At 37.6% G+C, this 23093-nt stretch overlaps 1 protein-coding gene across 6 annotated transcripts in view; it reads left to right on the forward strand.

Annotated features, from left to right (window-relative positions):
* The window catches only part of PHF14 (PHD finger protein 14), a 225257-nt gene that overhangs the window by 196666 nt on the left and 5498 nt on the right, over positions 1-23093 (forward strand). Inside the window, exon 19 of one of the 6 annotated variants that reach the window (XM_027573358.2) lies at positions 18845-18975. The exons of 2 other annotated variants lie outside the window; for them this stretch is intronic. In XM_027573358.2, the coding sequence (XP_027429159.1) occupies positions 18845-18868 (24 nt within the window). In that variant the 3' untranslated portion in view covers positions 18869-18975. Of the gene's footprint in view, positions 1-2308; positions 2501-2776; positions 3047-18844; positions 18976-23093 lie in introns of those variants that run through there. 3 more of the 6 variants (XM_027573356.2, XM_027573361.2, XM_027573359.2) reach the window with 3 other exon arrangements.

Here is a 23093-nt window from a genome sequence, read left to right on the forward strand (position 1 = left end):
CAAATTAGCACTTCCAAAAAAAACCAAAAAAACAAAACAAAAGCAAAGCAACCTCTAAAATCCTTTCTGGAGCTTGATTATGTCTAATTCTAATGTTTTTATTTATAATGATAAAATCTGTTACTGTTATTTTCATTTTTCTGATGATCTACTATAGCAATTACAGTGTGTTTATACTTTAGCAGTTAGGGTTAAGTGCCTTTTCCTCCCCTTCATAAACCTTTTTCTCATCCAAATCACAGTTATCCTTGTACAAAGGAAAAAAGAGATTGGATCTTATTACCTATGGCAATGGTTTAAAGGCATAGAAAGGCAAGATATTGTAAGACATGTCTTCAGCATAAAGAAAAATGTGGAACAGTTCTTCACCTGTCCTGAACAGGCGGCAATGTTACAAGAGACACGTATTTATAAATTAAGCAGTTGAACCTTGAATAATGCAGTGGGGTTAGGGGTGCCAACAACCTGCATGTGACTTTTGACTCACCCAAAATTTAACTAACAGCCTACCACTGACCAGAAGCCTTAGTGGTAACATAAAGAGTTGATTAACACATATTTTGTTATGCGTATGATATACTATATTCTTATAAAGTAAGCTAGAGATGTTGAGAAAATCAGAAGGAAGAGAAAATACATTTACAGTACTGTACTGTATTTATTGAAAAATATTTGTGTATAAGTGAACCCACATAGTTCAATCCTGTGTTGTTCAAGGGTCAACTGTATATACTTTATTACTAAGAAAAATTCAACAAAAAGACTGGCATTATAAGAATTTTAGTTAAATATGAAAGTAAAGTTTATAGATGCTTCCTATTATTATTAAGCCTTTACATTTCCATTTTGACTTAGAGTATTATTGAAGGCTGCTGGGGAAAGTGAGATAACCAAGCTCATAAAACCAGTACGTCATATCAGTGTGGGAACTTCGACTGTCCACATTATAAAGGTTCCAGTCCTGTCCTTCAAATTAAAGGATATGAGCTTGATAATGGCCATTTTGGCTAATGTTGCTTCAAACATTTTTGTTTTTAGTACTGTCCTGGAAAGTGTAAGATTTTTAGAAGTGTGGCTCTTGGATAAGGAAGAATATTACGCTTTTCCAAGTTACATTAGTTTAGGCAGACTTCTCTTTTATTCATTTTTTATCCCACTGTTTCACATAATTCAGAAATCATTTATTGTACTCCAACTATATACTAAATGTGCCCTGTTGACAGTAAGAGTGTAATAAAAAAAAATAAAGCCCTGCCTTGAGGAACATATAAATTCAGTGCTACCTAGCAAAAAATTCTTGCCACCTTTACCTGCTGATTTAACACTTCCTGTCAGTGTCTCACCCAAAGACTACAGTGGAAACTATAGAGCAAGATTTGGTTTTTATTGGGATCTAATCAAAATGTAATCTCTAGAAACTCTTGTCCAAAAGTGGAAACTACCTGTTCAAGAGTCAATTGAACATAGTATCTCTGTTCAAAAGAGATAAATTGGAAAAAAAAAAAAATGAAACAACATACAGTGGCTATTATACTTAGAAAAATATGTTAAAATTGCATTGCCAAATGATACTCAAAACCCCATCTCTTCTATGCCACATATTTATAAATGGCCCATGTTGGATGATAATATTGATAATTTCTCCACTTTTCTGGTATTGACAAAGTCTAAATCACAGATGCTGGTGAACTTTGGGAGAGACCAAGTGTATAAAGGAAGCTTTCTCCACCTTAATGTTTACAGGCAAGGATGTGGTTTTTCATGGGAAACAAATATATATGCCTTGATTTGCATTTACTTAATAACGTTAATTTACTAAACAGAGCTCAATTATTTAATTGAATTGAATTTGGTTTTATATGATTCAGAGATAGAGGGCGATGTATTTGGTGATACTGATATTGTTGTTGTCTAGAGATACTTAAATTGCTACTCATGCTTTAATTCAATAGAAGAGACAATGCTTAACTTCAGTTAATAAAAATGAAAGATCTCAAATTAGAAATATTAGGAAAGCAAGACTGCTTTATACTTGGTATTGTTGAAGGAACATAGATGATGAAATGGGTTACAAATTCTAAGATGAAATACTTCTCCAGACTCTTCATTATTTATACTTTGGAGGTCACCATAATATTGAACACAAGATGCACTTCATTCCTATGGAGACCGACATTATGAAGTCACTTCATTTATTCACCATGTTCCACAGGAACCTGCTGTGAATTATGAAGCCACCACTTAGAATTGAAACTGTAGAAGATTGTAAGCATTCGATAGCCTGACATGCCCATGTTTCCTATTTTAGAGCTGACTGATCTTCAGATAACATATGGTGGTACAAGTAATTGGAAAATTGGCAGACCTGTCAAGAAAGCATGCTAGATGAGACAAAAACACCATGCTGGAACACATAAAGTGTCTCAGAAGTTAAATTTATTTTTATCAAACAGTGAAGTAAAAATACCTGATTCACCTCCTAAAAAGGACACTTTTTACGGGCAAGTGTTTTCAAAAGTAATTTTTAGGTCATTAATAAAATAAGTTGCTTTTAAAAACATATAGAAAACTTCAGTCAATGTGTAGTGTAAAAGAAAACCCACTGTAAACATTTAAATGTTACATAATTTTACCATATTGTTTCTAGCCTTTTTTCCAGGATTACCAGAATCACAATAGCTAATTCTTCAGAAAATAGAATTAAAATGTATTAAGTACAGCTGATAAAAATGCCCTAAAGTTTATATTTTAATGTTTTCTAAAATTTATTTCACAGGAAGATGAAAATGAAGCTGAAAGAAAAAATATATCTCAGGAGCTCAGCATGGAACAGAAAAATCCAAAGAAATAAAGGATTTTCTGTAGTGTTTTGAAAAGTTTGCAACTTATGTAGTAGCAGATAAAATTTCTAATTGTAAAATGTTAAATTGTAAAATCTAATTTGCAAAATGTTCTCAATAAAGTCGTTGAAAATGAAATAGGACCTTGCATTTGGAATTTGTATGTTTTCTAAAGCAATTTAAACTTTTACATAAAAGACCTTTAAAATACTATATTTAATTCTGAACTGAAATCTGAGAATAGAGACAGAATTTTCTCTTATCTATAACCTGTAATCTGTAAGTATTAATACATCTGGATGGCCTTAACACAATTCCAACTATTAATATCGAGAAAAACCAACATAGTTCAGAAATGAACAGGGAACACTTGCATGCAGAAACACTTAAAATCACAGTGCCACAAGATGAAATACCATTTCATGATTTCATCAACTTAGGTATGACATACTACTCTAGGATTGCAGGTAAAGGCTAATAATTTAATATTCTCTGCCGCAGAAGTAGTACCATGATTTTTATCATAAAATATCAGCTAAGGACCTACTATTTACTGTGCCCTACACACTCTTCCTGGACATTTCAAGAACAGTTCCCAGCTGTATTTCTTTGGCTTAGGAATTTTCTAAAATTCCTTTGATACCTATCTTTATCAGAGAGAGTTCTCATAACAAGACATTTTACTTCCCCTGATTCTAATTCTTTAGCTATCATTTGCCAACTTATAGCAGGAGCAACGAAACTACTTCCTCTTTGCAGAGCCAAATGTTTTGGGGACATGTCTTTATTGGATTATTTAAGGCAGAGTTTCTTAAAATGAGAAGCAGAACTTTGGAGGGCTTGTAAGAGAATGTCAGCATACAACTTCTTTCCTGTGAGAATGAAATCTGTGTACTTGCCCTGGAGCCATAGTTTTATCACATGCATCTGACGAGCTCAATAAAGGTGTGACAGTGGGACGTGCTGACAGTTACCATACAGTGAACCCAAATGGGAAAAACTACAAGTAGGCAAGATTGAAAATTCACTGATACATAGCCTCAAATAATGTAACTGTGGATATCAGGAAAACGGTCATATCCCACATATTGGACTCCTTGGATGAATTTTGGGACAAAGACTTTGAGGCGAATGCCTGAGAAAGGCAGGTTAGAGTCTAAAGAGGGCCTTGGCAATAAGCAAATATAAAAATTAATTTGACATCTTTCCCCATTTTTTTCTCTTTGAGTTAGATATCCGTCTATTTCAAAATACCCAAATTCACATAAATTAGAATTACATTAGTAGGGTCACTTTCGAAAAGCAGCAATGATAACATGATTCATACCATAGGTAGCATTTATTATATTTATTATGTTGCAGGTACTGTGCTAAATGCTTACAGTACATTATGCCACTAATCATCCCTGTTAACATATAAGATGGTTACTATTTTCCCATTTTTCCAGTGATCAATCTGAGGTTTAGATGGGAAATAAAGTTATGTAGCTTGTAACTGGCAAAGCAAGACTTCAAACCCAAGCAGTCTCACCCCAGAATATCACATTTAATTACTGTGGAAATACCTATTAACTACCATACCCCTTTCAATCCACCGTCTTCCCCCAAAATGGACAGTCTTGCTTGTTAGCACCTCACTCATCACTTGCTACTTCTTTAGTTATTTCTCCTCCCCAGCTACTCAGTCATGCTTAATTTATTTTGAAAACTTTGGCTTTAGTGAAGTAAGTGAAACAGTTTCAACTACCATTCCACCTGCTCCAAAACAGGAGAGTCTGCTTTATCTTATACATTGAAATACAATGAAACAAGTGTAATAAAATCACTTTTTTTGGCTATTTTTTTCAGTAAACTGTTTATTCAATTGTTAGTACACTGCCATCTCATCTCTTACTACTTTCATTCCTAAAATAAGTTGGTGAATAGTATGAGAGGCACAGTTACACTCAGCCACCGGACAGGCATTTTAAATATATATATATATATATTAAAGTGATACCTTTAATCATTTAAAACCCCAATTTTCCTTTTTAAAAAGGATGTACAGCTCAATAAATTTTGGCAAATGTATATATCTATGTGATCACCACTCCATGATAAAAAATTTTTTAGGGCGCCTGGGTGGCTCAGTTGGTTAAGCGACTGCTTTCGGCTCAGGTCATGATCCTGGAGTCACGGGATCGAGTCCTGCATTGGGCTCCCTCCCTGCTCGGCAGGGAGTCTGCTTCTCCCTCTGACCCTCTTCCCTCTCGTGCTCTCTCTCATCCTCTCTCTCTCAAATAAATAAAATCTTTAAAAAAAATTTGTTTTTAAAAAAACATACTCCTTGGTTTAGGACAGTAAGTGATAAAGTAGTATCACTGTAAATTTCCTTTAGGGATAATTTACCATACGAATTTTTCAAATTTTTAGGGTCCATAAATTCATGCCATCAATACATACACATAAATCCTGTTGTCACCCTACAAGGCTGCCCACATTATGCAACTGATTATATTAGTCACTTTATTTGAATCAGATTATGCATATTTTATATTTTTAATATTTTATAGAATATTACATATCGTATTAGCTCAGGCTGCCATAACAAAATACCCCAGGCTGGGTGGCTTAAACAAGAGAGATCTATCTTTTCATAGTTCTGGAGGCTGCAAGTCCCAGGTTTTAGTTTCTGGTGAGGACTCTTCCTGGCTTACAGATGGTGGCCTCACTGCATCCTCACATGGGCTTTTCTTGGTGCATGCATGAGGCAAGAGAACAGGCAAGCCCTCTGGTCTCTCTTACAGGGACACTAATCCTAATCATCAGGTTTCTAACCTTATGACCTCATTTAACCTTAATTACTTCCTTATTCCAAATACAGCCATACTGGGGGGCTAGAGCTTCAGCATATGAATAGGGGGGCTTGGGGGAGACACAATCAGTCCATAACACATTATTTAAGTAAGTCCAAGTGCCTCTGTTAATAACTGTTCTAACTTAAAAAGCACTAGAGCAAACTCCCAATGAAATGTCTATGACAGTATGGATTATATATACTTATAACTACTATTCCACCTGCTCTGAAACATGAGAATTCTGCTTTATCTTCTGTACACTGAGTTATGATGGAACAAAATATTAGAAATGTTAATAATTGGAACATGATCTAAAACCGATTTCTAATAAGACAAACCACTGCATAATTACATGTACCTGTTTTATCTCTATATATCCCCATTACTTAGCTTGTTTCCTGACCCAGATTAGGTGTAACACTGCCACTGTAAATCAGCTTGTGACTAACAATACAGAATACTTAAAGGACAAAATTCCTTTGTATGATGTCTCTATAATCTCCACCTGTTCAACCAAATTGTTCTTGCTTCATGTTAGTGACTGGGCTATATTTCTTCACGTCTTTAGAAAATTTAAAAATAAAACAACTTTTATTCAGTATTTTTCTCTATCATACTTATGACCAGCATTTAAAAAAAAAAAAAAAAATTCAATGGGCACCTGGGTGGCTCAGTTGGTTGGGCGGCTGTCTTCGGCTCAGGTCATGATCTTGAAGTTCAGGATCGAGTCCCGCATTGGGCTCCCCGCTCAGCGGGGAGTCTGCTTCTCCCTCTGACCCTCTTCCTTCTCGTGCTCTCTCTCATTCTCTCTCTCTCAAATAAATAAATAAAATCTTTAAAAAAAAGTAAAATAAAAAAATGCATTCAGTATTCTACTCTTTCCTCGGGTCTATGAAATAAACAGCAGAAGTAGGAAAAAGTATTAGGCTGTCCTCAAATGGAAACTGCTGAGCTGTAAGATCTTAAATTCATTCAACAGAACTTCATTGGAACCCTCTATATGCCGTGCACCATCTGTTACCAGGAATTCAATAACAGACAAACTCCCTCTGCTGTCACTGTCTTGAAATTCTTAATACTTTTTAAATAAGGGGCCCCACAGTTTTACTTTGCACTGGGCCTGCAAAGTACATAGCGGGTACTACTAACACGTATTGCTTTTACTCTAAATCAACTGTATTGGAGTATAGTTTACATACAATATCATGCACCCATTTTAGATGTACAGCTCAATAAGTTTTGGCAAATGTATATATCTACGTGATCACCACTCCAAGATACAAAGCATTTCCATCACTCTACAAAGTTTTCTCACACAATTCTGCAATCATTCACACACCCCTATTATAACCACTGATCTGCTTTCTTTCTTGATTAGTTGGCCTGTTCTAAAGTTTCATGCACGTGGAATTACTTCAGAGGTATTCTTTCGGGTCTGGCTATGTTCACTCAGCATAATATTTGAGAGTCATCCAGGTTATTGCATGAATCAGTAGTTTTCTTTTCTTTTCTTTTTTTCATTGTTATTGCAGAGTACATTTTCATTGTGTGAGTGTGCCACAATTTGTATATCCATTTACCTGTTGCCGGACATTTGAACAGATGCTATACAAAAGAAGATATACAAATGACCAAGAAGTACATGAAAACATACTCAACATCATTTAGTTATCAGGAAAATGCAAATTAAAACCCCAATTACCACTGTATACCTACTAAAATAGCTATAATTATGTTGCCCAATACAGCAACTACTAGCCACATGTGGCTAGTCTGAATTAAGTTATGCTGTAAGAATACATGCCAGATTTTGGTGACTTAGTATGAAAGAAGGATAAAGTATCTCATTACTTTTATTCTGATTACATGCTGAAATGACAAATTTAAATAGATTTGGCTAAATAAAGTATACTATTAAAATAAACTTCAGTGGCTCCTGGGTGACTTAGTTAAGTGCCTACCTTTGGCTCAGGTCATGATCCCAGGGCCCTGGGATCGAATTCCACATCCAGCTCCTTGCTCAGTGGGAGAATCGGCTTCTCCCCCTGCCTGTGCTCTCTCTCTTTGACAAATAAATAAAATCTTTTAAAAAGAATTATTAAATAAACTTCAACTATTTCCACTGTTTTCATGTAGTTGTCTATGTGGTTTCCATTGTATTTCTACTGGATAGTCCTGGGCTATAATTTAAAGTCTGATGACGAAATACTGGTGAGGTTATGAAGCAACTGGACCTTATACAGAGGACTCAACTAACCCATGTTCAGACTCATGCCCCACAGAAATTCTGAAATAATAAACATGTGTTGTGGTAAGCTGCTAATTTTGTGGTAAACTGCTAATTTTGTGGTAATTGGTATGCAGCAATAGAATAATGAGATACTGCATAAGCAGTTGGGGATAGGCTGCTACTGTTAGCAAGTCAGGCATTCAGCAGTGGTAACCACATCTCCTTCCAGGAGTAAACAGTGATGTTAACTGAGTCCCTACATAGCTCCATGCCTTCAGGATGGGCATTTTATTCGTGAGTCTATTAAGAAAGTAATGATGTAGCCATGGAAAGAGGCTGACTGACAGCTGAAGCCCGCCTGATTATCAGTGCAAGTGTACACTTTGAAAAGGAGTTTGGAAGTTTTGTAGGAAGTTAAACATCCTCTTAATATGTGACCCGTACCTCCACTATGGATTTTTACATAAGAGAAATGAAAATATATGCCCACACAAATATTTGTCTACATGAATTACATGTAAGTTACATGAACTACATGTAGTTACATACGTGGATTACATTTGTTATGTGAATATTTTAAACTTTATAAAATTCATAATTAGCCAAAAACTGGAGGCATTTTTTTTCTTTTTAAGTAAAAGTTGTATTTCATAATGGTTATTCTTTTCAGAAACTATTTGTCACAGTAAACTGTAGGGTATATGGTTCACAAAATCCCTTGATTTTCTTTCATGGAAATTGGATACATTGTGCAATAGATTTGTAACAACAGTGTAAAGGGTGGGAGTAATCACTATCTACAAAAGATGCTAATGAAAATTTAAAAAGAAATTAAACAACATACCAAAAAATTCAAGAAATTCAGCATTCAAAAACAGTATAATGCCTTATTTGAAAACATTTAATGTAGTTAAAGCTTCTTAATGACTCCATGTTCTGTTTTAATGATTTGTTTTGAATGACCTTTGCAGTTGAAAGTACACAACCTAAAATTTTAAAATCGTAACTGTATCTTCTGGATAAATTCTATCCTTTTCTCTTGGGATCAGAAAGCTTGAGTTGGGGGGGGGAAGCAAGATGTGCACCCAGTTGCTCCAACTTCAAGTGCCTATGAACTCCTTTGAGTTTCAAGCATCCATGAACGTCTCCAAGTTTTACTTCCACACACGCCTCACAGGACACGCTCTTTCCAGGGTGTAAGAGTTTTTCATTTGTAACTTTCTGATCATCCAGATGAAATGAGGTGAGTCTAGGTAGTTTTGCTTCTCTAACATTTTTTTTGAAAACGATAATTACATTCTTATTGCTCATCTTGTTTTGTATATTCTTTCTGTAAATCACTAATGGCTTTCCTTTAAGCTTAAACCATTAGAGGCATTTGACATTTCCATACTCTTACCTCTGTTGTGATTTGTCTTGTTTTCCCCAGATACGACAAATGGTTGCTCTTTAAGTTAAATGTATATAAAACAAAAACAGAATGTTTCTTATAAATGCTCCTCTCACATGGCTATAATAAGATTTATTACAAAGTCCATTGAGAAAAAGGAGTAAATTCAGTTCATTGCACTCACATTTATTTCCCAATACCTTGGGTCCCTGAGGCCTGCGTGCATTTCAATCGGTTGGTTGCTGACACTGCCTGGGGCTGGAGCAACCTACCCCCCCTCCTAGTAGGCTAAGTAAGATTCACTCTGAATAGTGAAGGTTGATTAGAAACCTACTCCATTTCACATCACCTCAAGAAAACAATTTATACCTAGCCATGACTGAACAAATTTCATCCCCATTGCAGACTATCCTGAACATAGCAGGTAAGAAATGTTTCCCCGTGGTGAATTCAATGTGGAGTCCCTGGTTTTATTATCTAGAGAGGAAGTTAAGTGCTAATGGCAACAGCATGAAAACACATGCAACTATGGCATAATTCTGATTTGTTTTAGAAAAACTATTAATTTCCTTGTTACAAAGCCAAGTTAAGTACAACCCTTTAAAACTGCTGAACCATGAAAAACATTTTCCTTAAGGGTTTTAAATTTGGAAACAGACTCACGAAATTTATAGCTTTAATGAGATATTCTTTGCCTGCAGTCAAGATGAAAGCTAGATCATTGGTTTCCCAGCATGACACCTATGTGTTCTTATGTGTACTTGATATCATTAGCCTCATAATAACACAGCCAACATCACATTAATGTTTGAAAGGTTCACTTTCGTCTCTTAGTTTATCTTTCATTTATACCTACAGCATGTTAAATATCTCTCTAGACAATAAGATATACTCTACCTTTATTGATACTGTCATGGGAGTAAAATAAAAATCACTATTTTCAAATCCATATTTCAAGCCACAAACAATAGATATGGTTTCTACAAAACAGTAATTGAATCAGATGTTGTATGTGTGAGTTTGAAGATGATAATCTTCCTTGTTACATAAGGAGAAGAAAATGTGGATCTCCATCATGCATGCCAGTTCCAACTATCATTTTTAACATTGTGTCTAATTCTAAAGGTGACACAAGATCATTGTTACTTCTAAAGACAGATGAACTCTTTCAGAATATTCAGATTTCAGGGCAGTGAGAAAGGCAGCTTATTAAATAGCATCAGAAAGAGGTAATAATCATTGCAGGAATCTTGTCATTCTATGTTCCATGGTGAAAGTAACACAGTGAAAGAGCTCTGAAGAAAATAATCAAACCTACTGTTCGCAAAATACTAGTTTTTGATATAACACAATGTAATTCTGTGATTAAGAAACCTAATTCTGTAAGTTGTGCCCTTAAATTTGTGCAAATATTTGAAGGTATTTTATCTGTAAGTTTACGATCCCTCTACTGTTATCATCAATATCAGACATATGCAAAAGGAGAGAGGTTGCAATGAATCCCCAATCTACTCATAACTGAGATTCAACAATCCTTGAGATTTTCCCATCCCTGCTTTATATATTTTTTCCTCTTTCTCTTTTGCCTAATTATTTTAAAGCCAATCCCAGACTACAATGCCTTTAAACATATATTCTCCTTTAAACAATTTACTTCTGATTGGATATGTTTAATTTATACATGTTTTTCTATGACAGATGTACATTTTGTTGTTTTTTTAATAATATGAAACTGTAGGTTAATATGATTATGGAAGACTGGACAACAGTATATTCTGCCTTGTGCACCTCCGGCCACGCTTTTAGTGAGATTCAAAAGAAAATATTTGGTCTGAATTTTTTTTAATGGTGATGATGTAAGAAACAGAAAGTACACAGAATCTCAATTCACCTTTGCAATTTTGCACCTTAGGCAGAAAAATAGAACTAATCAGAGCTGCAAATCATAAAAGAGAACACGTTTCAACCTCCAGAGCACTACTGAACCAAGACATCCTTCTGATCATACTAACAAGGGACAAAACTGGTGCATTCAGCAATGCCTTCAAAAATGTGCCTTGTTAGTAAAAATCAAATTAACCAATGGAACATCTGTTCAGGGTTATGATTCTCTTTTTTTACACTGTATCTTTTTGGCAAGTATTGATTTGGGATTTGAAATTTTACATTTGGTTACATCTAATTCTGGAAGTCAGGAACAGTCTTACGTAAAATGTTTTAATAGGCTGTTGGCTTTATGTGCCCTTAGCTACAACCAAGATGTGAGTTCCTTCTTCCCTTGTCCCAGCAGCCCAGGTCTATCTTCTCTGGGGAACCATTTTTTGCTCAAGATCTTTCCTTAAACCTGTGTCTTTCCTTGATCCTCTAAAATCAAGCTCTTCTACCTGCCCTCAAACCCAAGATCTCTTTCCCATGGAGTTCCACATTCTCCATTTAGTTATATCACAAGATTACAGCTGGTGAATATAATGAATGAATTTTTCATGAGTGTATTAGTCAGGCTAGTCTAGGCTATGCTGTGGAAACAAAGAGTCCCTGAAATCTCAGTGCCTTAAACCAACAAAAGTTTACTTCTCACTCATATCACTGTCTGTGGCTCTTCTTGCTAGTTCTTTAAGAACTGCCTCATGGATTTATATGTTCACATTGCAGCTTCACCATTTGAGTGTTCACCACTTGAGAGAGAGAAAGAGAAAGAGAGGGAGAAGGAGAGAATCTGGTGGGAGAGAGACAAAGACAGACCTAGAAAGTTGTCATGAGTAAGTGTTCCGACAGAGGATCATGAAAGGTGCTAGAGATCACGGAGGGGAGCAGCTAAAGAAGCTCAGAGGTGGAAAAAATACTCCATAAAAATAATACCTGAGTCTGGCTTTGAAGGCATGGGATTTTATCAGAAGTAGTAGTGGGAATAATGTTTCAGAGAGATGAAATAGAAATATGCAAAGATAATGAGTTTTCGAAGGTTAAAGATGATTCAGCACATCTAGATCCAAGAGAAAGCAGGGCAGGAAGTCACAGGGACTTCCTAATCATATCTAGGAAGAAATGATGAGGTATTCTTATGAGAGGTTTTGGGAGTTTCCGAAGGTACCTGGATTTAGTTCTGCAGAATTGGACATGTATTAAAATCATATAGGGATGAGGAAACAGTGGTGATGACTGTATAATATTGTGGATGTAATTAAAGCTACTGACTATACCCTTGAAAATAGCAAATTTTAGGGGCTCCTGGCTGGCCCAGTTGGTAGAATATGTGACTCTTGATCTCGGGGTTGTGAGGGCTCAAACTCACAACTCGTGAGGTAGGGTGTAGAGATTAACTTAAGGTGTAGGGTGTAGAGATTACTTAAAAATAAAATCTTTAAAAAATATATAAAAAAATAAAATGGCAAACTGTGTTATAGATATAATACACATTTAAAAAATCCATAATGGGATATGCTAAAAACGATTTAATTGTACATGTTAAATGCATGAATTGTATGTTACATGCATTATATCTCAATAATTTTATTTGGAAAAGATTTAAGCTTTGAAAAATAAAATCCTATGAAGAGCTTTTAAAGAAAACTGACACTTGAGCCCCATCCAATGATCAATTAAGTCAGAATCTCTAGGGGTGGGCCAAACATTCAGCATCTTGAGGCACTCCAGGTGATTCTGATGTGCGGTCACAGTGCAGAATCACTGCTGTAGGCAATAAGGAACCAGGGAAGAATTTTAATCAGCGGAATAACATGATCAGATTTGAATTTTAGGAACGTAGATCCCTGACTTTTCTGCTCAGATCCTTCAGTAGCCACACAAATGTGTATAGAGACTATAACACTGAATCTGGAAACAACTCCAGTGTCCCTTAGCTGACAAATGTCAAAATAAACTCTGGTATATTCATACAATGGAATACCGATCAGCAATTAAAAGCCCCCACCACCTCGATCGTAATAACTGTCTGTATTTCTGCTGCCTCAACTCTATTGCCAAGGCAGAATCTGCCCTTATTTCCTTTCGGGCTTGTCTGCTGCCCAACCAGGCTTTCCTATTGACCTTGGCATGCCTTCTCCAATTGTCAGAAACCTCAAAAGTCAGAAACCTCATTACATACAGTAAAATTCACACTTTTAACGTGCAGTTCTTTGTGTTTTGACATACCATACAGTCATGTAAACACCATCACCATTAAGGTAGAAAACAATTCCATCACATCCCCGAATTACTTTATGCCCCTTTATAGCCAACTATCAATGTCTCCTCCCCAACCCTAACCTCTGGCAACCACTAATCTATTTTTTGTCCATACAGTTTTGCCTTTTTCAGAATATCAGAAAAATGGGATGCTACAGTATGTAGTTTTGGGGTGGGGCTTCTTTCACTTAAAATAGTTCATTTGTGTCATTTCATCTATCACGAGTTAATTCTTTTTTATTGTTGAGTAGTGTTCATTGTATGGACATACCACAGTTTATATTATCCATTCACCGGTTGAGAGAAATCTGAGTGGTTTCCAGGTGTTGGCGATTATGAATAAAGTTTCTATAAACATTTGTGTCTTTGTGAAAACAATTTTTATTTCTCTTGGGTAAATGCCTAGAGGTGGCATTGCTGGGTTATGCGGTAGACATATAATTATTTAACTTTGTACTATGCTACCAAAGTGTTTGCAACATTTTACATTCCCACCAGCAATGTAAGATGGTCCCAGTTGCTCCACATCTCCACATTCTCACCAGCACTCGGTATGTTATGTTTTGTTTTGCTTTGATTTTTTAGCCATTCAAATGGGCATCTCATTGTGATTCTACTTTGTGTTTCCCTAAGGACTAATAATGTTGAATACCTTTTCATGTGCCTATTTGTCACCTGTATATAATCTCTACTGAAGTGCTTATTCAGATCTTTTGCCCATTTTTCTTTTGGGATGTTTGTTCACAAAGATGTTTTTTAATATCCCTCATTGCTTTTCTCTAACTATGACCAAGGCAGTCAGTTTTTCCTCTATTAGAATAATCAAATTTTCTTTTCCTATCATTAAATATCTTTCCAGGTCCTGCTTTCTGGATTAGTAGCCTCCTCTTGTTATATTTAGCCACCTATCTTCCCTTATCTCAGGCCATTCTCTCAAAAAGCTAATGTCTTCAAGTTCACCTCTTTATCTAATGAAGCTTTTGTCTCTGTTCTATGTCCTGCTCTGGGCGAGTCCCACTTTCTTATAGACACCCATACCTCTAAGCCTGCATTTAGCCAAAGCTATCTTGCATTGTCTCTTTTTCCCCTTTGTTCACCTAAATATCCTTTTCCCTCTTTTTCTCCCCTTTCATGTTGAAGGCTTTTCTCAAATGTCTGGAAATCCTTGACAGCCCAGTCATTCTTAAAGAATAGGCACTATGTGTGCTATGTGCATGGGGCAGGTTGTAGGCTGGTGAGCTGCACCCCAGGAGGCATTGATAAACTGATAAGAGAATCCACCAAAAGCCAACACACCTCTGATTTTGTGTGTGTGTGTATACGTGTATGTGTGCCTGATCATTTCCTCCAAGAAAAATGCTACCGCCTCCTTCTTGAAACTCTGTGTCTCAGGACAGTCTGCCAAGGGTGAAATAAGGGTGAGAGAGCCAGGGCTCCGGTGGGGCTAGAAAGTCTCATGGCCCCACGTGTAAACTCACTCAATCCCCCTGTGACCAGTAGGGAGCCTCCCCTCTGTCCTTAGAAGGACTTGCTGTCTCTCTCTGTCTGGAGACCCTCTGCTCTTTTGGTAGGGGATGGACGTCCTTCCTTTAGCTGGAGGGACACTCACCTGACTGTGTAGACTAGGGAAGTGAACCTAAATATCTGTTCCTAATTCATGTTCTTTTTCAGCTTCACTCTTCATTCCAGCCTCCCACCATGCCTGGTGGTTCAATCTCTTGGGTTTTTATGGGGTTTGGAGACACATACTAGTCTGATCCTGGCCCTCACCTTCTCTGCTGAGCTAAGAGAGTGACCACTCATCATGTTCCTTCTGTTGTTCCAAAATTTGACTTTATTCTTCTCCGTGTCCCTGTGATTTCAAATCCTTTTTATTTCTTGATTTCAGTTTTACTGAGAGGAAGCAGAGAGAAACATGAGTTCAATCCACTATTTTTTAAACAAAAATCTGCCCTAATTTTTAAATATAATTTTCACAAAATTGTTAAGAAATTTCTTAGGCATATATAGCTTGTTTGCAAGTAATAACAATCCACTCAAGCCTACTTATGTAATTTCATGTGTGAGCACAGGGATGTCTCACAGAATCCAAATACCTGAAAACTTTAGGCTGGAATGGGGAACAAGAAAATCTTCAAGAATCAGGGTAGCTACTTGGCAGCATACCTTTCTGGAGTTTCCCCTCTTTTTACCCCAAATCGGTTCCCTTCTCTCTTCTCTTTCCTCTCTTCCCCCTTCCTTCTCTTCCTCCTTCCTCCCTCCCTGTAAAAACCCTTTTTTGATTCTTCATCAGCATAGGGTCTAAATGAGCCACAACACAGGCTCCTGATCTTCCACCTCTAGGAACTTCCATGAACTAACTCTAAAGTCTCAAATGAGGTAATCCGATTGGCCTCGTTCTTGAGTCACCTGTTTTCCCATATCTAATCAGCTGAGGGCAGGGAGTGATAGGCTACAAACACAGTGACCCTTAGGGCCATTGGAAGGAGGTGTTTCTCCTGGACCAAGAGCACTAGGATTTATCTACTACATAATCATTAAGTAAATAGTGGACATTACAGTGTTCTAGTACAAGGTAGATATTAAACTTTTTCTCACATAGTTCCAAATTTATGGAGTATCTTCATCTTTTATAATTTCATGAAAATCTTTCACTCCTAAATAAGCTTAAAAGATAATATAATCTAGTAAGAAAAGAAAATGAAAGCCAGTAAGGTTAGTCAAGTGGCTCAGAGAAGATACACATGGTGATGGAATCTCAAAGCATGAAGAATATGACTGTCTACAGAGACTTGGAATGAAAAGGTAGTTGAGGTGCAAGATTCTAGCCCAGAATCTACAACTCAATGACCAACACTCAGAGCAAGACCTGAAACTTCTTAATCTAGTTAGAATGATGCTAAAGTGAAGAATCTAGAAACAAACCACTAACGGATTAAAAATATAAATCAAGTTGTCCATATGAGAAGAAACAAGTTTTATTGAAAAGTAGGTCTCAATCTCAGGGGGGAAAAAAAGAAATATAAAAGAGGAGGCAAAAATCTATATAGAATTTAATTTCATTTTAGAGCTATTGTAGCTTTGGAATAATATTACTTTTCCCAAGGATCATATTTTGAAGGATACTATATAATGATATTGCAATAAGAGAAATGATTAGTTTGGAATACTAAGGATAATATAAAAACTAGGGAAATAACTGTTGATTTAAAACACTTTTACAGAACTGGAACCAATTAGGGCGCCTGGGTGGCTCAGTCGTTAAGCGTCTGCCTTCGGCTCAGGTCATGATCCCAGGGTCCTGGGTTCGAGTCCCACATTGGGCTCCCTGTTCGGCAGGAAGCCTGCTTCTCGGAGCTCTCTCACTCCACCTGCTTGTGTTCCTGCTCTCACTATCTCTCTCTCTGTCAAATAAATAAATAAAATCTTAAAAAAATAAAAGACTCGCTCAGAATTGGAACCAATTAATTTTTTAAAGGATAAAATCAAGAAGAATGTTATGTCCAAATAACATTATTTGAGAACAAAAAAGTTAGACACAGATTGGTCTTTAAATATTCTAAGCACACACAAGTAAGATATATTTCTCTGGCTTGGAAAGGTTTGCATTTTCTGCAGTTCACTGAACAGACAAAATGTCAAAGGGAAATCTCAGCTGTTCTTGTCCATAGTTTACACTATAAAACATAAAAGAAGCTGTGAGCATCCCTCAAGAAACAAAACAAAACCCCAGCACCTACAAAGCCCTCTTGCTCTGTACTCATTCAGCACCTGTGCAATGTCTTTTTCCTCCTGGCTTAGTGAATCATGATCCAAGAAGCACATTTACCCTTTGACAAGCTCTGACAAGCTGGGCAGGAGATACAGGCTCCATGCAAAGAAGCTGGCTCAATAGGATCTGAAGAGAGATGTGTGCTAGAAACTGATCCCCTCCTTCCAAGAAACCACAAGAGGTGGCCCCTGCTCTCTGGCTGATTGTGGGCCTCTCTGGAGGAGACCAGAGGGAACATGTCCTGTCACCACTTCTGGATCCAACACGACCTCAAAGAGATTCTTGAACTGAAGGGCTCAAATAAATATCCCCAGACCTTTGCTTGGCAAACATCCTATAAAGCCCCAAGTCCTTTTCACTGTGTATCAGTTCTTCTGTGCTAGGCTCAAGCTGGAGGAGCGGAATATTTCTCTGCCCAGGAGTCTCCTGACTCCTTCAAGGGAAAAGAGTGAACTCCCATCGTAGGGCTGGAGGGCGGAGTAATGGTGTGTTATCTGACTCCAGCTTAGTTTCTCCGTTCTGGCAAGGCTGAGACGATTTTTCTTTTTTTCCCTCCAAAATGATCATACCTCATCACCAAGAGAATTCATTTCTGCCTACTAACCAGCTAGACTAGCCTATGTTACAGCCAGACCTACAAGACAGGTATACTTCTCTGCTTGTGCTTCTTTTCCATATCAAAGTCGCTCATCGTTTAACTTTTATTAATTTATTTTGAAACAATTACCTTTCTTTAGGAACATGTCTATTATGTAAATGAAGAAACACCCGAGTTACTCTACAAACATGTAATCCAAAAACGCTCACTGAAGCTCAGCTTTGCTAGACTAGATGTGTTAGAATGAAAGCAAAATGATTCCAAAACCTCTGGGTGTTTGTGCAAGATAAACTTTAAAGTTGCCCCTACAAAGAAAAGAGTCAGACATTTGTCAAAGGTGGCAAGACAGATTTTATTCAGGTTATGGCAGTAAGGGACAGAGACCCCAGTATAAACTGTTTCAATTCCACTGACACAAAAGGGATGCCTTTTAAGCCCTGGGTGTGCTAAAGGAAAAGCACTGAATGACATTGTCGGGGGAGGCTGGCCAATGTGATCAGGGATCTGTGTCTGCTAACTGGTGTTTATTGAAGTCAGGCTCATTCCTTCCCAGGGAAAATGGAAACAAAGACCCTATCTCTCTTAATGGTTACATTTCAGAGAGATGGCTCTCAGGTCCTTGAGAAAGTCCTTCCTGGGTTGCCAAAGACACATCTCAAAGAGGCAGAGTAAGGATTTACAATTGCAAGTTTTCTAAAGTAAATGCTTTATGAAAAAGGAGATTGGAGACCTATAATCAGATTTTAGCTAGAAGAAACAGTAAATTCTTTTGGCAACACTGAGCTTTTTCAGGCAGCCCTTTTAAGGGGAGAGGGGTTGTCATCCTAGGGACACAGCCTTGAGCTGATAGAAGCTATGCTAGAGTTTGTTCAGGTGTCTTAGTATGGGTAGGGGACAAAGTCATTTGTACTGATAGTTTGGCAGTTCTTACCTCCATGATTCCTACCTCTTGATATTCATGCCTTTGTGTAATCGCCTCCCTTTGAGTGCAGGTGAAACCTATAACTTGCTTCTAATCAACTGATTTCAACAAAGACGACAAGAGGAACATGACTACACTTCTGCAATTACATTACATAAGATGGCAAAAACATCTTGTGAAGAGACTATCTGCTCGCTTATTGGTCTTGATGAAAGGAGACCCAAGTGGCATGGAACAAAGAATGTCCTCCAGCCAACTGCTAGTGAGATAACAAGGCCCTCAATCCCACAACTACAAGGAAATGAATTCTGCCAACCGCCTCACTGGAATGAACCTTTTCCCAGCCAAACATTCGGATGAGATCCAACCCAGACAACACCTGGATTGTGCCCCTGCAGAAAATGAATCAAAATGTATCCACATTCCTGACCCACAGAAATTGTGAGATAATAAATGTAGGTTGTTCTAAGCTAAATTTGTGGTAATATGTCATACAGCAATAAATAGCTAATACAGTCCAGGTTTCCAAAAGCATGTGTAGTTTAACATTATTCTCGTATCAGGCTCTGTGAATAAAAAAAAAAAAAAAAAAAAAGTTTCACATCCAAATCAGTTTGGGCAATGTTGCATTCTGTATCTGCTGCCCCTTGAAGAGTCACTGTATTCTGAGACACAAAACAAAGAAATATTGTTAAACCAGAGTTACCTGAATTTTTTTCCATTATGGAGCCGAGCCTCATTTTGATTTTTTTTAAGCTTCTAGTAATATTTTATAAAACCAGTTTTCAAATTATCACACCACAAAGTAATGGTTGCAAAAAGCAAAAACGTTCAAGCTAGGAAGCTCATCCCATTGAAGGTACAGTAAGACCTGCAACAGGTACATGCCTATGGTGATTTTAAGGAAATCAATTTCCAGATTCCCACTTCCTTATATCGTTTTCCTAATTAACCTGCCAGACAATATTCACGGGGAAAAGCCTTCAATTTTCCTTTCCCACCTTACAAAAGAAAGGTGTCCTTCCCATTCAACCCCAGGAAAGCTCCAGATGACAAATAGGACAATTTGAAACACTGGTGTCCATGTTTAGAAAGTGAATGACCAAAAGACTGGGTATTAAATCCTTTTACAACCCCAGTTTTTCCTTTCCTTACTTTCACACTTCATAAGGGCTTACGGGGTGAGAGAAATCGTTGTGGCCATCTTTGGAAAATACAAAAATGCCAGAAATGACCAAGTAATTCCTTAATGAAGGTTTCCTCAGACATTATTAAGGCAAAGTGAAGGATGTCCAAGGGTAGGGCGAGGATGTTCCCTGGGGAAAGGGTAAAACCCAAAGCCCTGAGCTGCTTTTGCTGCAGCCTGCCTGAGCATGGCAGCCGGCCATGAGACAAGAAAGAGGCTCCAAAACTCTAGAGTTCACACATACAGACTTAATTCCTACTGCAAGTCAGGGAGGGAGTTGATGATGAGCGAACCCTGTTCCATGCCAAGCATGCTCACATGGACTTTTCACTACCACTCGAAGGGTGAGAGGAATTAATATTTTATAGGTGCAGGAAACTATATACTTCAGTGAGTTGCAAAACTAGGGCTTGAATCCAGATTTGGGGCTTCAGGTCCAGTGTGGTGGTGGTGGTGGTGTTTTAAGAGAAAGGAAATGAGCTTTATTCCAGATCAATTTAGGACAGCTGCCCCAGAAACACACCCTTCGTAAGAAAGAAAAGTGTCTCCTAGTCCAGTGTGTTTTTAAGACATCATCAAAGGGGCTTTCCTCAGGACAGTGGGGAGGCAGCTAAGCAACCCTTTTTTTTCTGCCTTTAAGGCAATACTTTGATTCCTTTTAGGGAGATTTCACCTCTGTAAAGGGATCTGAGGACCACTGAGCTCCCAGGGTGATTTAGATGTAGCTTAAGTCCCTGAGTTGTAAGCCTGTTCAAGTTGAATTCTTAACCTCTAGGCATAGTGGCAAGCCATTTTCTAGCTCTCATGAGCTGTTTATAGAAAGATGGATGAGATTCTGATGATCAGCAAGTACTTTTCTAGTAAATAATGATATGGCTAAGAAATATTTTAGAGACTGAAAATACAGCATCATTTAAATGATGTGACTCATTGTAGGAACGGAGACATACCGATTGACCTTACTATGACTTTGTCCATTCCTGAAGTGTATATAATAGTTACATAGCATATGGACTAGAGAAGTAAAATACCCAAGTGACTCCTCGTCTCTAAATGAAATTCACCAGGAAAGAACAATGACAAAGGAAACTGTAATTTTTCCAGGAATTACTCATAAGATTGACTACAGAGGCATTTATAATGTGCCTGTATAAACATTGTCCTTTATATCTGGCCTATTCCCTAAAGAAGTAGAGATGGCTTATGAAACATTAACAAAAAGGTAGAAGAAACGAAACTTAAATAAGTAAAAAAGAAATAAGGAACCAAGGTCAAGACTAGAAAAGGTAGAGTGAGGATAGGTAGGTCCTACTGAGTTATTAAAGTTGTGTCACAAATTTGGCTCTGAGCTTCCTGAGGCTAAGCAGCTAGATATTAATGGTTAGACCAACAGATTTTGATACGTTATCAGTAGGAAAAATGTAATTTCCACTAGCCCTCTAATGCTTCAATACTTCACACTAAGTATTCTTTGCAGATAAAGTTTATATGTGGAAATCTTTGTGCAAAAATAAAGGTTTTGCTAATTAGAAGGAAATGCAAAGAAGTGTGTTTACAAAAATGTTTCTCATTATGAAAACTGATGGTTTTGAAAAACAGAATATAATAAATAAGAGAGTTTCAAAGTGTTCCCAGGTTAATAGGGGAAAAGGAACCAAAGGCCTGCTGCTTTGAAGGTTTAATCCAAGGTGCTTATCCAACCTCTTTGTTGAACAAATCTTGCAAATAAGGCCTTCTCAGAAAATGCACAGCGTTTTCTGTGGGAGCTTGAAATGTCAGCAGAAGCAGCTTTCTGAGGATATTATGCTGGCATTACCATCCTAACAGTTGGGGTGGGGGAGGAAGTGCAAGAGAGTAAAATCATTTCGTTGCCTAATATTTATGCTGTACTACGTAACAGCTTTTCTGGCAATGCTGACAGGTGTAACAAAAAGAGAAAACAAAACAAGTAAATAAACCAAGGAAAGAAAGCAAAGCTTGACAAGAGCCAGAAGCACAGATCCTTAGTTCTGAGCAATTACTGGTATTAAAGGATACGGTTCAAAAGAGGATAAAATTATAAAACTCACGCAGATAAAAAGCACACACATTAAAGATTTCATTTAACTTACTGTTAACAAAGGAACCGGGCAGATGTTAAAACCAGTTTAAAGGAGAATCCAAAGAACAGACACATTTAAGAGGCAGAAACACTGAACTGAATTTGTAAATGGACCCACACGTGTCTTTTCCACAAAGAAGAGAGCGGTCCCTCCACCAGACAGAATTCATTTGCATGTCCACAGACATGTATGATTTGCCTTGCCATCAATTGTAAAATAGCTCAGAGGCAATTAGAGGCTATCATCAGACAACCCCGGAAGGGTGTTTCTTAAACAACGCATAGTCCGCCTTTGGAGACTTTATTTGCTCGGTCTGAATTTCCTTCCACTGGTAAGTGAACATGACCTCCCTCCTAACAACCTGCTGGTACTAGCAGCACCCACCTTTGAGACATTCCAAAGCATATGATGCTCCTTATCTCCTGGGATTCATAACAGGGCAGGGGTCCTCATTCTACTTGCAGTAAACAAAAGAGAGGGTTCTGAACAGAGTCCTACTGTTCTGTGGACTGTCAAATTTGCTCTGACAGATCTTCCAATGGCTGTCTTTAATCTGAGACTAAGGCATCTGATGAATGGATGAGATTAGTGAATGTCCCTATTTCATCAACATCAACAAAGCTTCTTGCAAGAACAGTTACCCTGATGCCACAATTTCAAAATAATGCTTTAGCAAGGACTTGAATTTTATATAGTCAACAGAGAAATAAAGTTCATCAGAATTCTCTTTCATTAGGTCTTTCCACTGGTGGCAGAGACACTACCCGTTCACCAAATCCATCTCCTCCTCCAGGCACACAGCTAGACTGTGTTCCAGCTTCCTTCACAGTTAGGCGTAGCCTTATGGCTGCTTTCTGGCCAAAGCAACGTGCGTAGAAGTGACTGCATTTCTAGGCCCGTGCCTCCGCAGCACCCCCAGCTCTGCTAGCTGGATGCAGAGAACTCTGAGATATATTGGAGGAAGGAGACATATTCTGAAAGCAGCATAGGTCCTGAACGACCATTCGCTTCTGGACTTTGTGTGAGTGAGA

This window comes from Zalophus californianus, chromosome 12, assembly GCF_009762305.2.
Source record: "Zalophus californianus isolate mZalCal1 chromosome 12, mZalCal1.pri.v2, whole genome shotgun sequence".
Lineage (NCBI taxonomy): Eukaryota > Metazoa > Chordata > Mammalia > Carnivora > Otariidae > Zalophus > Zalophus californianus.